Raw genomic sequence first — 14,708 nt, forward strand, 5'->3', positions numbered from 1 at the left:
TAGACTGTATCGTGATTACAACAGACGGACGGACAGGGCTAAATCGTCTTAGAATTTTTCCACAATATGGTATATCCCCATATATCGGCACCTTCCGATGTTAGATATTTTAAATATTTTAAAAGAATTTTTAATGGATTAATTTTTTAAAAATTTTCTTATTCGTTCCAAATGGTGGAGGGTATTCAAAGTTCGGCCCGGCCGAACTTACTGTTTTTTTTACTTGTTATTATTTCGATGAGTTACAAACGGAATGACGAACTTTTTATTTCCTCCTTACTATGTATGGTGTAGGGTATAAAAAATGCAGTATGATTTGTTGGAAGCTCTTTTATAAATAATAAATAGTCAATTTTCAAATAATTCTATTTGCTGCAAACATTTTGAGCCTACCAAGAAAAGTTAAAGCTTTTAAATTATAAGAATTGATATAAACCAAATGAGACTGAAAATGCTGACGATTTAGAATTTGAAGTTTTGACGTGGTTGCATTGCAACTTTGAAAACTCTAGTCTATGAAATTAAAATGTTCTATTTATTTCTTATTTTCAATTTTATGTTATTTTACATGTATAATATGCAAGATAAACTAGTCTATGAATAGAATTCTATGTACAAATATTTTTTCAAATAAATTTACTCTGTTCATTTTTTGTTAAATACTTGGGGATTTTTTTTTTTTGAGGAAATTGAATCAAATTTGAGGAGATTTGGGGAAACGTTTTTTGATTTTGGGGACGAGAGACTGAATAATACTGGCAATACTGATTCTGAGAGTGATTTGATTTCAACAATTTACAAATATGAGTGTTCGCTCAGGAAATTTTGTGTGAAGAATTAGGTAGTTTTTTCATAGTTAAGGGTCAAAAAACGAATAGAGAGCAAATCGAGTGCAGTGGAAACGCCACATTATCGACATTGTCTGCACATTTCGAAATCAAGAGCAAAATGAATGTTCGAACCGTGTGCGCTGAAAGCTTTATGCACACGTATGCGATTTTAATGTCATGTATTTTGCCCGCATACGGGGCATTTTATACATTTGACAACATTTCATTGTCAATTTTTATTCATAAATCAACGGTAGACGAATACAGGTAGTCGCTGGGACAATGAACTGTCAAACAAATTTTGGAATTGAAATTTTTGAATGAAAACCTATTCAAATTTGTCAAAATTGTTAAAAAAAATCCATATAATAACAACTTCCGATTGGGGTCGTATACGAAAACATATACAAACATACCTATTTTTGAAAGTATATTTCAAAAATTTTGACATATCAATGTTTCCAAGCGTTGATGCATCTACCCATGGTACAATGAAGAGAAGGTAGGTCAACTTTGAAAAAATTGCAAGTATAGAGGTCTACCTGTTTGGCTTGTAATGTCAGAATTAGTATCAAAACAATAAAAAATCAAACAACTTGTTGCATTTATTTTGAATAAATAATTGAAAACCGCGAAAACTGAATGAAAGGTCAACACTTCTTTTCAAAACCAGGTTCTATATGTCTCTAAAGGATTATTTCGCTACAAAAACTCTAGATTTTGTCGATGCATACGATGAAATAAACATTTTGAAAACATCCGAATTTGAATGTTTTCTGAACAATTTTTTTGTTATTGAAAAGAAAACACATACATAAACAAATAAAGATGACATATTAAGCCAAGAAAATAAAAAAATTGAAATCATATGGTATCATTGCCCTACCTTGATATCATTGTACCATGCATCTACCCATGGTACAATGAAGAGAAGGTAGGACAACTTTGAAAAAATTGCAAGTATAGAGGTCTACCTGTTTGGCTTGTAATGTCAGAATTAGTATCAAAACAATAAAAAAATCAAACAACTTGTTGCATTTATTTTGAATAAATAATTGAAAGCCGCGAAAACTGAATGAAAGGTCAACCAGGTTCTATATATCTCTAAAGGATTATTTCGCTACAAAAACTCTAGATTTTGTCGATGCATACGATGAAATAAACATTTTGACAACATCCGAATTTGAATGTTTTTTGAACAATTTTTTTGTTATTGAAAAGAAAACACATACATTAACAAATAAAGATGACATATTAAGCCAAGAAAATAAAAAAAATTGAAATCATATGGTATCATAGCCCTACCTTGATATCATTGTACCATGCATCTACCTATATTCTTCTACCATGCATAAAGGAGCAAGTACATAAAAAGCTTGAAGTCATGGCTAGGCATATTAATGTCAAATTATAAAGGAAAACGACGGCAGGATTTTAGTGCGGCTTTGTAATTCCTTTATGAAATGTCACAAAATATGCCCAGCCATGACTTCAAGCTTCTTATGTACTTGCTTCCTAAATCCTTTGTATCATGGTAGAATAATACAGATAGTCACATCAACACAGCTGCTGGGACAATGAACTGTCAAACCAATTATGGAATTGAAATTTTTTAGCCAAAAATTATTCAAATTTGTCAAAATTGTTAAAAAAAATGCATATCATAACAACCTCCGATAGACGTCGTATCATTGTTTCTTCTGAAAAAAAATCGGGAAGAATAACAATGGCATAGTTGTGTTTGTTGATATAAAATTCAATGTAGTTTTTGTATTATAGAATTCATTTTAGTTTTTGTATTATAGAATTAAATGTAGTTGAAGTACCTTGAGACTCTCCATCAGGATTGTTGGTAGGACTATTGTGTTCTGAAACACAACTCTACTCTACTACCCATCCATATTGTTGTTTCTCATCGGATATTGTTTCTTTTTTTTTGTACGAGCATTCATTTAAAATATTGGGGTAACCGGATATTTTTTTCAGAAATATTTTCTTTGTCATAATCAGGGTAAAAATATCTACCTCGAAAATAGTTTCAAAATGATCCAAGCATAGGACTGATAATAAGTACCTATTATTATAACCAAATGTCGAACTTTTGTAGAAAATCTTTGTTATGTTTATTAATAGGATAATATACACATTACAATGACGTCTACTAAAACAAACTTATAATCTAACTTAGTCTTTCACTTTTTTACCTAGTCGGGAAGCCATCAACGCATTCTATATGTATTGTTTTCATTCATTTCAGAATGTTCTCCCTTAAAGTGAACTTCAATATTAAAGTCCAGATCACGGTTATTTCGTTCATTTGGTTTCATTTTGAATGTGCCTTTAATTTCTTCGCCCTTCTTTACAGTTAGATAATCATCAAGGTAAAACACTGTCTGCTTCCAATGGGTATATGTGGCTTCCGGAGAGGTACTAAATCCAAGGCGTTTGTGACACTTCGTAAACTCAATATTGAAATAGGTCACCAAGGCCTGTACAAAATCATTTCTTTTTATAACTAAATTAAATGGCGAAGTAAATTCCAGATCAGATTTTTGAACAGTATACAAATCAACTTCTTTTATGAGACAAGAAGTTGACGCGACTTGTTTTGGATCAACAACGTCTACTAACGGCTCAGTTATAGCAACTTTGCGAATACAACTCATATCAAAACCATACACGTCATCCCACCAATTTATTTTTTCATCTTTGTACTGTCGATCCTCGATGGCTGTAATATACAAAGTACCACGATCGGGGAACATCATTCCATCAGTTTTCAGCCATTTATCTCGAGCAAATAGCACGGTGTCCAACATGGACTCATAAAAGAGGCAGTACCTTAAAGAGTCAATAATGTTTATTTAATAAACATTGTTATTATTCCGAAACATATACGTACCCCATCCACTCGGAAATTATGATATCCACCTTCTCAATGCCGTTCGGTAATTCAATGTCCTCTATTTTACCTTTAACTACTTTTACAACTTCATTCAAGTTATTGTCAATTACCACTTGTCGAGCATATTCTACAATATTAGAGCAATCAACAGCAATTACGGTGGAGGCGCCAGCTTTAGCGGCAAACATTGATAAAATGCCAGTCCCGCACCCAACATCCAGAACGACCTAAAGTTACTTTATGTATAAAACGAATAAAACATGCTTTTCTTCCTACCTTTCCACGAAATAAGTGTTTATTGTGGTACATCGCGTTCCGATACGTAATGGTTCTAACTTCATCTTTCAACATCTCCTCGTGAATTCCAAAATGGGCGTAAGAGTCGAAATAATAATCACGAGAAGTCATTTCTTCGGCCGATGTTGCCGGTATATCACCCTTAGATGATGCTTTTTTTATCACGTTATTTGATACATTGTTGGCGTTGCTTGTGGAGTTCATAATTATATCCTCAGACTGCAAGAACAACAAATTTTATCAACATGAAATTAAATAAAAACAAAAAAACTTTACCATTCTTGGATTTTCCGTGATAGAAATGTGAGAAATCGCTACTAAATTTCGCGACTGCAATAAAAGTGTAAAAAATGGTTCTAATTATTTTGTGCCCCACCACTGTAAACGTTGAAGCGAGAAGACAAAGTGTTGCCAAGATATAAAATTAAAGCGTGCTCAATAGTTTCGCGCGACCATTGGGCACATTTTGAAACTTCTGTATCACCCTGTAACCAGACAAAGATAAATATGTATTACATTTGTGGGAAAGTTACTCAGCAACGTAAAGTATACACCAGAGTATTTCCCAAAATTCGACGTGTCGTACAAAATCAAGACATAAATTAAGAGCAAAGTGTTTTAAGACAGTTGCTATTAAAGATACTATGGCCGGTTATCACATCTTGCCGATAGATAAAAATGTGATGCTGTCGGACACATAAATTGTTTTTCGTTATTACAAGTTTCATTTAAGTATGAACTGTCCGACAAGCAAAAGGTCAAACCATCTTTCCTTTATCTTTTAACATAAAGTTTACTGAATACATGTTGCCATATTTTTCATTGATAATATGGCAATAACAGCAAAATAAAAAAGGATAACGCAAATCGTTTATTTTATATTGAAGAACTGAATTATAAATTTTTTTCACGAAATTAATCACAAATTCGCATTTTGTTTATTAATTTTAAACTAAAATAAAGTGACTAAATGCAGTGAATACTAATTCCTCCTAAAAACTTGCCATATCTCTGTAATAGCATGTTTCCATTGGAAACCGAACAACGTTGTTCGCTCTCAGAATTAAGTACACGAATTAACCCGTTCATACGGCACGATTCGTAATTCATAGTAAAATAATTCCTTTTTTCAAAAATTTTGTTTGTTGATTTTAATGGGAATTTATACGAAAATACATGAAATTCTCACTAATATGAATAGAAGAAATTATTGTTTTCCTTTTACAATTTTCATTCACGATTTCAACTTTTTGTGTAAATGTTGACATTTTGAACACATTTTTGTGTTTTTCCATTTTTAAATTCTGCTGGAGAGACACTTGTCAAACATTTTTTCTGCCGATAGAAACATTTTGAAAATGTTGCCTCTTTTGTTTGCGTTTTCTGTGGAAATTTTAACTCGTGGACAAAATGCGTACCTCGAATGAGAGAGAAAACAAAATTTACTTTCGTTTGAATGTACATACGCCATTCAACATTGTAGTTTTCATTCATAATTTTCAGTCTTCCCAAAAATTTTTAAAATTTCATCAAATTTTTCTATTTTTAATTTTTAAATGTCATAATTTATTTTTTCGTTAAATGCTCTCATTTGTTAGGGATGGGACATATTTTTTCGTTGTTCTGAGAGTGATTTGATTTGAACAACGTACAAATATGAGTGTTCGCTCAGGAAATTTTGTGTGAATAATTAGGTAGTTTTTTCATAGTTAAGGGTCAAACAACGAATAGAGAGCGAATCAAGTGCAGTGGAAACGCCACATAAGATATTTGAAATAATTCCGGCGAAGAATCATGAAAATACCGAATATGGGGGGTACTGTTATATGGGGCCTATACGATATCGTGGACCTATAATTCTCTTCCAGTCCACGATATCGATAGCCCCCCCGATATAAGGTTATTTGATGATTTTAGCTACATTTTTCAATGGAATTGTATGGAAATTGTACACAAGGAGTTCTTTATGAGTACTTTAACCCCTGACAGAGAATTGTCTATGTAGGTCCCCGATATCGTATATCCCCATATAACGATTTTTTCTGAAATATAGAGCATGCTCTCAAATATTTTCATGCTCTCATGGCATATTTTTTGTAAAATTAAAAAAATAAACCCATCTGAACTTTTCGCCTTGATTGAATAAAATAATTCTTTCCTTCATGGTACAATGAAATGAAGGTAACCTCATTTCAAAGAAACAATCCAAAGTCTGCATTTCCTGTAATTTACTTCGTCCAATTTAACTCCACAAAAATCAGGTTCCCAGTTTTGGTTTGTATTTATGCAAAGGGTTAAAGAATAAACGTTTTGACTATGAGATGTTTTTAAAGGTATACTTGTGAAAAAATTTAAACATATGTTTGCATGACTTTATCATCGTAGTTCTACCCAAGGCTCAATAAGAAAGGTTGCTCAACTTCAAAGAAAGTAGAAAAAACTCTGCGCTGGAGTCTTATAATGTCAAATAGACTTTTAAATGCACAATAGTTGGTTTCGTTTATTTTTCATTTTTAAAAAAATCTTATATTGGGAAAACCCGCGAAACAAGAATGGAATTTTGGGGTTATTCCACAAGATTGAATCTAAAATAATAGGACAATGCAGTTTTATCCCAATATAGTACAATTTGTTGCCCGTTGACATCGAAAATATTCATTTATTTTGCAACTGAATTTGAAATTATTTCAAATGACTGTATTTTTATTCAAAACAATACACACACACATACACAAAATGTGTATATGTTTTGACAGAATAAGGACAGCAAAAGAAAAAATTGTATATAGGGGTTAGCTTTGTTCTACCTTTTGTAATTGTATCATGGTTCTACCCATGGTACAATAAAATCGAGGTTTTTCTCGGTGTTTTTTCCCGATTTTAAAATTTTTGCAATGAGTTAGTCTCCCTTCCACCATATAATTTGGTACAAAACCCGCCTGCAATTTCCGTTCTCAAAAAATCGAGTCAATTCAATAATGTTAATCAATTTGAAAAAAAACCGTTCGTACGCGATAAAATATTGATTTTTTTCATATCTTATACTCTGGTATTATTCGTATAGTTCCACTTACCCAATAAATACATAAAATCTATAAAAAAAAAAACAATTTTCTCCATTGTCGCTTTATACTACCCAAAAAAGTCTACACATCACACTAGAATTCAAAAAAAAAAAAAAAAAAAAAAAACACTACAAATGTACATTCGAAAATAGTAAGTCAAAATGAAAAAAATTATGCAAAATAAAACATTACTATTGTACATTCCAAAAGTCAAACCGAAAAATATCAAATTTATCACTTTTAATATTTTCCCGCAAGAGACAATTCTGAATTTGTCTGAATCGTTAAAATCAGAACAGCTGTTCTTGAGTTATAAGGATAGTAACCAACACAACTTTCTTTTATATATATGATAAAATTTAAATAAAGGAAGTAAAAAAGTACAATATTTTTTTATATAAAATACAATATAATAACAATGTAATCAAAAATTAAAAAAAAACACATATGCATGTATGTGATATCAAAAATTATTGATCATATGCACAATGGTAATTTTGACATACACTAAGAAATACTCATGGATAATAAAAGGGACTGTACATATCTAAAAACCATTCCATCCGATAAGGCCTGTAATGACGCAATTACTCTTTAAAAGAGTAATATCAGCTGAAATTTCCAAAAATTGCTGAAATTTCCAAAAATATTAAATAACAACAATTATGAATAACAGAACGAGATAAATAGTGTATGTGATTTTGTGGCCGAAAAGCGTAGTTAAATTCCCATGAGAACTTGATAAAAGTATCGTGGAAACGGTACATTAGACTACAATAGACTCATGGCAGAAAAATACAGGTAGATGCAAATCTTATATTGGGAGCTTGGGAGCATTGATATGTCAAAAACTTTTAAATTTCTTTTCAAATATAAGTAAATTTTTATATGTTTTCTTATACGACACAAATCGTGGGTTGTTCAGATATGCATTTTTCAAAAATTTTTACAAATTTAAATAATTTTTCATTTCAATTCCAAAATTGGGTTGACAGTACAGTTCATTGTCTCAGCGGCTGCATCAATGCATCTACCCAAGGTAGATGTACTAGGCAATCGCATCAGCCCAGCTGACGGCACCATTAAATGTCAAAACGAATTGTTGTAATGAAGAATTCGCCCTAAATGAATGCAACAACAAATTTGTTTATGTTGTCTTCCCTAAAAGTATCTTTTTATAATATTTCAAATAATTTAAGAGTAAGTTAAGAGTGAAACCAGTAAAAAATTAAAAGAACATGAAGGAAGGAGGTTAGAATGGAGTGCAGCTTTAAGAATTAAGTTAGCCTCAACATCTAAGATTCCCAAAGCACATCACGGGAAGTAGTGCAAGAATTAGACTCTTGTCATTTGCAGTTCCGGAAAACTTTCGGTTTAAACCAGTAAAATATAGTCATTATAAGTTTCTTTGTTTAAAAAATATCGCAATACTACAATTAATACTTATTTTAGTCTTATTTGTTTTACAATAAAAACTTTTATTGCGACGTTCGTTTACGACGAGAGGGACACAAAATAAAATGTAAACAAACACCTCGTTTCTGATTGGTTGAAACAAATTTTCCGCAACTTTTAAATGTCATGGCGAATCTATGTTTTTCGCCTTAGATGCCAATTTTGACATTTGAGGGGACCACAAAAGTTGCTTTGTTGTAGCAATTCGCCGATGCGGTTACCTGTTAGATCTACCTTGCATCTACCTATATTCTTCTACCATGATTAGACTTTTTAACACCAACAGTGATTTTTTTGCATAGAAAGTCGACCTACGTATCCCTAACTCATAAATTATTTGACGCTTCGCAGAATCGGTTTAGGCGGGAACTGTTCACATTTCGCACAGGATTTGTTTGCTAAATATTTTTGGAAAAATTAATAAGACCAACAATTAAAAATGGAAGGATTTGATGAAGCTGGAGTATTTTTCTCTGATAATTTGCTCGGAGATGGCCAACAAGATGGGAACCAAATTAATATGCAAGCCGTAAAGAAGAAATACAAGGAATTTATTCGGACATTCAATGAAGATAATTTTTTCTACAAATATCGGTAAAAGAATGTAATATTTTGTTTGTCATTTACTTCATAGTCGTATTACCCTTTCCAGAGACACATTGAAAAGAAATTATCTTAATGGACGATATTATTTAGAGGTAGAGATGGAGGATCTGGCGGGGTTTGATGAGTCGTTGGCTGATAAGTTAACAAAACAGCCGACGGAACACTTACAAATCTTTGAAGAGGCTGCTCGCGAAGTCGCTGATGAAATAACAGCGCCTCGACCAGAACAAGAAGAAAATATGCACGATATTCAAGTTTTGATTATGTCTAATGCCAATCCAACAAACATTCGCGATATAAAGTCCGACAGCGTCTCGAAGCTGGTAAAAATAGCTGGTATCATTGTGGCGGCTTCAGGAATTAAGGCGAAGGCAACACGTATGTCCATTATGTGTCAGTCTTGTCATACCGTCATTCCTAATTTGAAAGTTAATCCCGGTTTGGAGGATTATGCTCTGCCGCGTAAATGTACAACGGATCAAGCAGGAAGACCTAAATGCCCGTTAGATCCCTTTTTTGTTATGCCCGACAAATGTAAATGTGTGGACTTTCAAATTCTAAAGTTACAAGAACTACCAGACTTCGTACCACAAGGTGAAATTCCTAGACATTTACAGCTATTTTGCGACAGGTCATTATGTGAGCGAGTTGTCCCTGGTAACCGTGTACTAATACAGGGTATATATTCTATAAGAAAAGTGGGCAAACCTTCACGACAGGATGGACGAGAGAAAGCCGTCGTTGGCGTACGAGCACCCTATATGCGTGTAGTTGGGATAACGGTAGATACAGAAGGCTCTGGTGCCATTTCACGATACAGCAACATAACTAGTGAAGAAGAGGAGACCTTTCGTCGTATGGCTGCATCTACAGATATATATGAACGCTTAGCAAAGTCTTTAGCTCCAAGTATCTTCGGCTCAGACGACATTAAAAAAGCAATCACATGTCTACTCTTTGGAGGTTCTCGTAAACGTTTGCCTGATGGTTTATGTAGACGTGGTGACATCAATGTCCTTCTACTTGGAGACCCAGGCACTGCAAAGTCTCAACTATTGAAGTTCGTAGAGAAAGTGGCACCCATAGGTGTATATACATCCGGAAAAGGATCAAGTGCCGCAGGCTTAACAGCATCTGTAATGAAAGATCCAGCCACTGTAAGTATTATGTATATATATAAATGAGGAAAATATACGTTTGTTTGTTAGTAATTTATTGATTCGAAAACCGCCGAACAGATTTTCCTGAAAATTTTCAAGTACACTACAACATCGCCTGAAAGAAATATAGGCTATATACATTGTTATATCTTCCACCATTCTATATTAACTTTGTCATTCCGTTTGTAATTCCTCGAAATATTTATAAATACCCCACAGAGTATATATATTCTGGATCAGCTAAGACGATCTAGCGATGTCCGTCTGTCTATCTGTTGTAATCACGCTATCTTTCGAACGAATTTTGATAGAAGACTAAAATTTTGCATACATGCATAGTTTACCAGTAGGCAGTTTAAGTTATTAAATGGACCATGTCGGTCCACGTTTTCGTATAGCCCCATTTAACGGTAACTCCCTATATTCGATATTTTCATTATTTTAGCGACATTATTCGCCGCTTCAAATTTGTTATAGTCTTCATATAACAGTTTTCATTTAAGTGGTAGTTTGCGGAAGTTTTTTTTTAAATTTCAAGTTCCTTCCAAATGGATCAGAGGTACCTCAACAAAAAATATTCGCATGATTTCGTGTATTTGACACATCAATCGCGCTATGTATGTCACATTTCAATGAGGTTTGGAACGTGTTGCAGAGTTTGTAAGTTACGAACTTAGAGTAAATAGAGAGACATATCAACAGGTAGAAAATAACAGAAAGAGAAAAACATGAACATGAATGTTATGCTTATTGATTGTTATTCCCAACAATGCTTTCATAATTATTTTAATAGCCAAATTAAAATACTTATGCACTTATGACATGTGCAAAGGACGTTTATTTTAGGCGAATGGTTCCACAATTGCTATTTTGATGTCTCTCGAATTTAAACTTTTCTGTAGTAATATTTTATAGATACAATTTTCATTTTGCAAGCTTTTGTTCGACGTTAGTTTGTATACGGCTGAGTGATCTTTTATAATTTTTAAAATTACAAAAATTTCGTAGATATCTATAAGAATAATATGTTTAGGTAGCGGGATTTTTTTTTAATTATTAGTTGTATATATTTATGGTTATATTTGAATTGAAATCATAAAACTGATTTTAAACCAACATCCATACTTTGGAAATCCGTTTGATCTGCGAAATAAATATTCATTACAGATTTTCCTTTCACTTTTTACTACAGAATACATTTTTGTGGCACTAATGTTTGATATCCTCATTCATTCATATATACAAGTTATTTTTTTACACTTAATCCTTTAACTGATTATAACTACGTAACCATTCGAATGTATTTTTCTGAAAATGCTTTAAAATGAAAAGTTAATGATTAAATGTAGCGTATTGTGCGGGCCTGTATCATACGCTGGGCAGGCATCACGCTCATTTTCATCAATTCGTGCCCAATACGAATTGAGACGACTACACCATCCTGAACGTAATTGCGCCAAAACCTCCCTGGTCTGTCTAGGCAGCTGACGATCTTCAGCTGCAATGGATGGGATTAGTGGTGGTAGGTTATCGTAGGGTACCAATCCACTTCGGTACGGTACAGAACATTATGATACAGTACATCAATTTTTATTTTTGAACGCTGCTACGAGTTGCGTATCAGTCCCAATAATACTTGGTTAGACATTACGCATTTGGTGCACAATGAAGTCAGATGAAATATATTTGTGGGAACTGTATCCAACTTAAGAGCAATAATAATAATGAATAGGGCTCGTCCTTATTTTTAAACTCAGAGTTGCTTCCTAGTGATTGGCTCAAAAAATTAAAGGTTTCACAATTTTTTTGAATTTATGCAAATGAACCATTTGTATCATATTTAGAGTTCTGATCATATCTTGTGTTCTTTTACTTCTTTACCGAAGCATATATACAGGAAACAGCTTCGCAGTCTAATCATAAGTAATCAATTATTTTATGAAAGTACGTAAATTTCCTTTGTCACAATTCACATAACATATATATTGATAAATAGAAGTAGTACAAAATTAAAATACATGACCATGAGCGTGAAAAATAATAAATATTTTTATAATGCTGTTGTTGAAAATGCACATAAAAGAACAATGTGTATTTTTTAATTTCTCAAGCAATCAAGAAATAATTGTTTTTGAAATAGATTTTTAATTATATATTTTTTGCATTTCAGCGTAATTTCGTTATGGAAGGCGGTGCAATGGTTTTAGCTGATGGAGGCGTTGTCTGTATTGATGAATTTGATAAAATGCGAGAAGATGATCGTGTCGCTATTCACGAAGCAATGGAACAGCAAACTATATCCATTGCCAAAGCCGGAATTACCACAACATTAAACTCTCGATGTTCAGTATTGGCGGCTGCTAATTCAATATTTGGTCGTTGGGATGATACTAAAGGCGAAGAAAATATTGATTTTATGCCAACTATCTTATCTCGTTTTGATATGATTTTCATAGTGAAGGATGTTCACGACGAATCACGAGATATTACTTTGGCAAAACATATAATTAACGTACACCTTTCGTCAAATAAGGCTGGAATTGCCGAGCAAGCTGAGGGAGAAATACCATTGTCCCTTTTTAAGAAATATATTCATTACTGCCGTACACACTGTGGCCCACGTTTAAGTGAAGAAGCTGGAGAAAAATTAAAAAGCCGTTATGTTCTTATGCGAAGTGGAGCTAATCAGCAGGAAAAATCAGCTGATAAACGTTTAAGTATTCCCATTACCGTGCGCCAGTTGGAAGCTATAATTCGAATTTCTGAATCTCTTGCCAAAATGCGACTATTGCCTTTTGCAACGGATGAACATGTCAACGAATCCCTACGATTATTCCAGGTTTCAACATTGGATGCTGCGATGACAGGAAGTTTAGCTGGTGCAGAAGGCTTTACTACTGAAGAGGATCAGGAAATATTGAACCGAATTGAAAAACAATTAAAACGTCGATTTGCCATTGGGTCGCAAGTTTCGGAACAGAACGTTGTACAGGTATAGCATAAAAATTACAATGTTTGCAATCTTGTCTCATATGTCTTATAATTACAGGATTTCTTGCGGCAGAGATATGAAGAACGCAGTATTTTAAAAGTTATTCATACCATGATTCGTCGAGGAGAGCTTCAACATCGTATGCAACGGAAAATGTTATATCGTTTATGTTAAGATTAAAAATTCTAATTTCGTTGGTATTTTTTTTTTTTTCAAATAAACAATGAATCTATATCAATAAAAGAGGAAAATGTTTGTATATTTGTAATTTATGGACTCAAAAACCGCCAAACAGATTTTCTTACAAGTCTCCAACAATGCTGCATCCGAGATTTAAGATTTGTATGCACATATCTATTAACCGGTTACAGACAGATACTGTCTTCAAATTCGGAATGTGTAACAGAAATGGTACAAAAATAAATTTGCCAAATTAAATGGGAATCGGTTCAGATTTGGTTATAACTCCCACATATATTTTCGGCCGATTTTATGTATTTGATGCACCAAACACTAGGCTTATGTCTGATTCCAATACCAAATTTTGAATGAGGGAATGAATTTGGTGCAAAAAATCCTTTGTAATTATATTGAAATTGGTTCAAATTTGGATATAGCTCATGTATACATTTTCGGCGAATTTCATGCATTTCAAATTTCAGTGAATTTTGGAATGAGTGACGGAATTTGTACAAAAATATTTTTTTCAAATTGTATTGAAGTCGGTTTCGATTTTGATACAGATGTTCAGATGCATTCAAAATTCAAAATTATTTTGTGATTGAATATGTTATGAAATAAAAAAAAATATTGCAATGTTTTTTCTTTGTCTCTATAAACAGAGAGTAATAATTTGTAAACTTTAAATTTTAAGTTTTAAATTTTCTCAACTTTTTCTTCTTTTCTTAACTTAAGTTTTTATAATTTATTGTTTAAGTTTGCTGTATCGTGACTTCAACAGGCAGCGGACATCGTTAAATCGACTTTTTTATTTATGCTGATCATGAATATATACACTTTATGGGATCTACGACGAATATTTAGGGATGTTAAAAAGGGAATGACAATACTTTTCCAGGTTCTTTTAAATTTGAATGCATTTAAAAGCGAAAGGCGTAGCGAATCGCACTGTGTTAAGCTAGCTCTGTATAAATGTACGACTTTCCTAGGATATACACGTGTTAACAATAATTTTTTATGGACTCAATAAATCATAGTGTTAATGCATTCCATTCTCGATGATCATCAATTCTTATTGCCACTGGGAAATTTTGGACAGACTATTAAGTTGTAGTACATACATATGTATCACGTTGTTTACAATTGATGCAGCTCTTTATAACTATGAATGTGAACCATGCTCGTCTATATTTTTAAAATAGAAAAAAAACTAGTTCT

At 32.7% G+C, this 14,708-nt stretch overlaps 2 protein-coding genes across 2 annotated transcripts; one reads left to right on the forward strand and one right to left on the reverse strand.

Moving 5' to 3' along the window:
- Nucleotides 1–2,926: 2,926 nt before the first annotated feature.
- On the reverse strand, nt 2,927–4,467 carry LOC131804286 (protein arginine N-methyltransferase 1-B-like). Its single transcript, XM_059126900.1, has 4 exons — nt 4,309–4,467; nt 4,012–4,251; nt 3,733–3,962; nt 2,927–3,671 (listed from the first exon to the last, which is right to left on the reverse strand). The coding sequence occupies exons 1-4, from the start codon at nt 4,309–4,311 to the stop codon at nt 3,050–3,052; spliced, it is 1,095 nt and encodes a 364-aa protein (XP_058982883.1). The 5' UTR covers nt 4,312–4,467; the 3' UTR covers nt 2,927–3,049.
- A 4,406-nt stretch (nt 4,468–8,873) lies between these two features.
- Nucleotides 8,874–13,553, forward strand: LOC131804285 (DNA replication licensing factor Mcm5). Its single transcript, XM_059126899.1, has 4 exons — nt 8,874–9,146; nt 9,205–10,315; nt 12,489–13,310; nt 13,368–13,553. Exons 1-4 carry the CDS (start codon nt 8,992–8,994, stop codon nt 13,482–13,484), a joined length of 2,205 nt encoding a protein of 734 aa, XP_058982882.1. The 5' UTR covers nt 8,874–8,991; the 3' UTR covers nt 13,485–13,553.
- Nucleotides 13,554–14,708: the final 1,155 nt, after the last annotated feature.

This window comes from Musca domestica, unplaced genomic scaffold (assembly GCF_030504385.1).
Source record: "Musca domestica strain aabys unplaced genomic scaffold, Musca_domestica.polishedcontigs.V.1.1 4, whole genome shotgun sequence".
Taxonomy (NCBI): Eukaryota; Metazoa; Arthropoda; class Insecta; order Diptera; family Muscidae; genus Musca; species Musca domestica.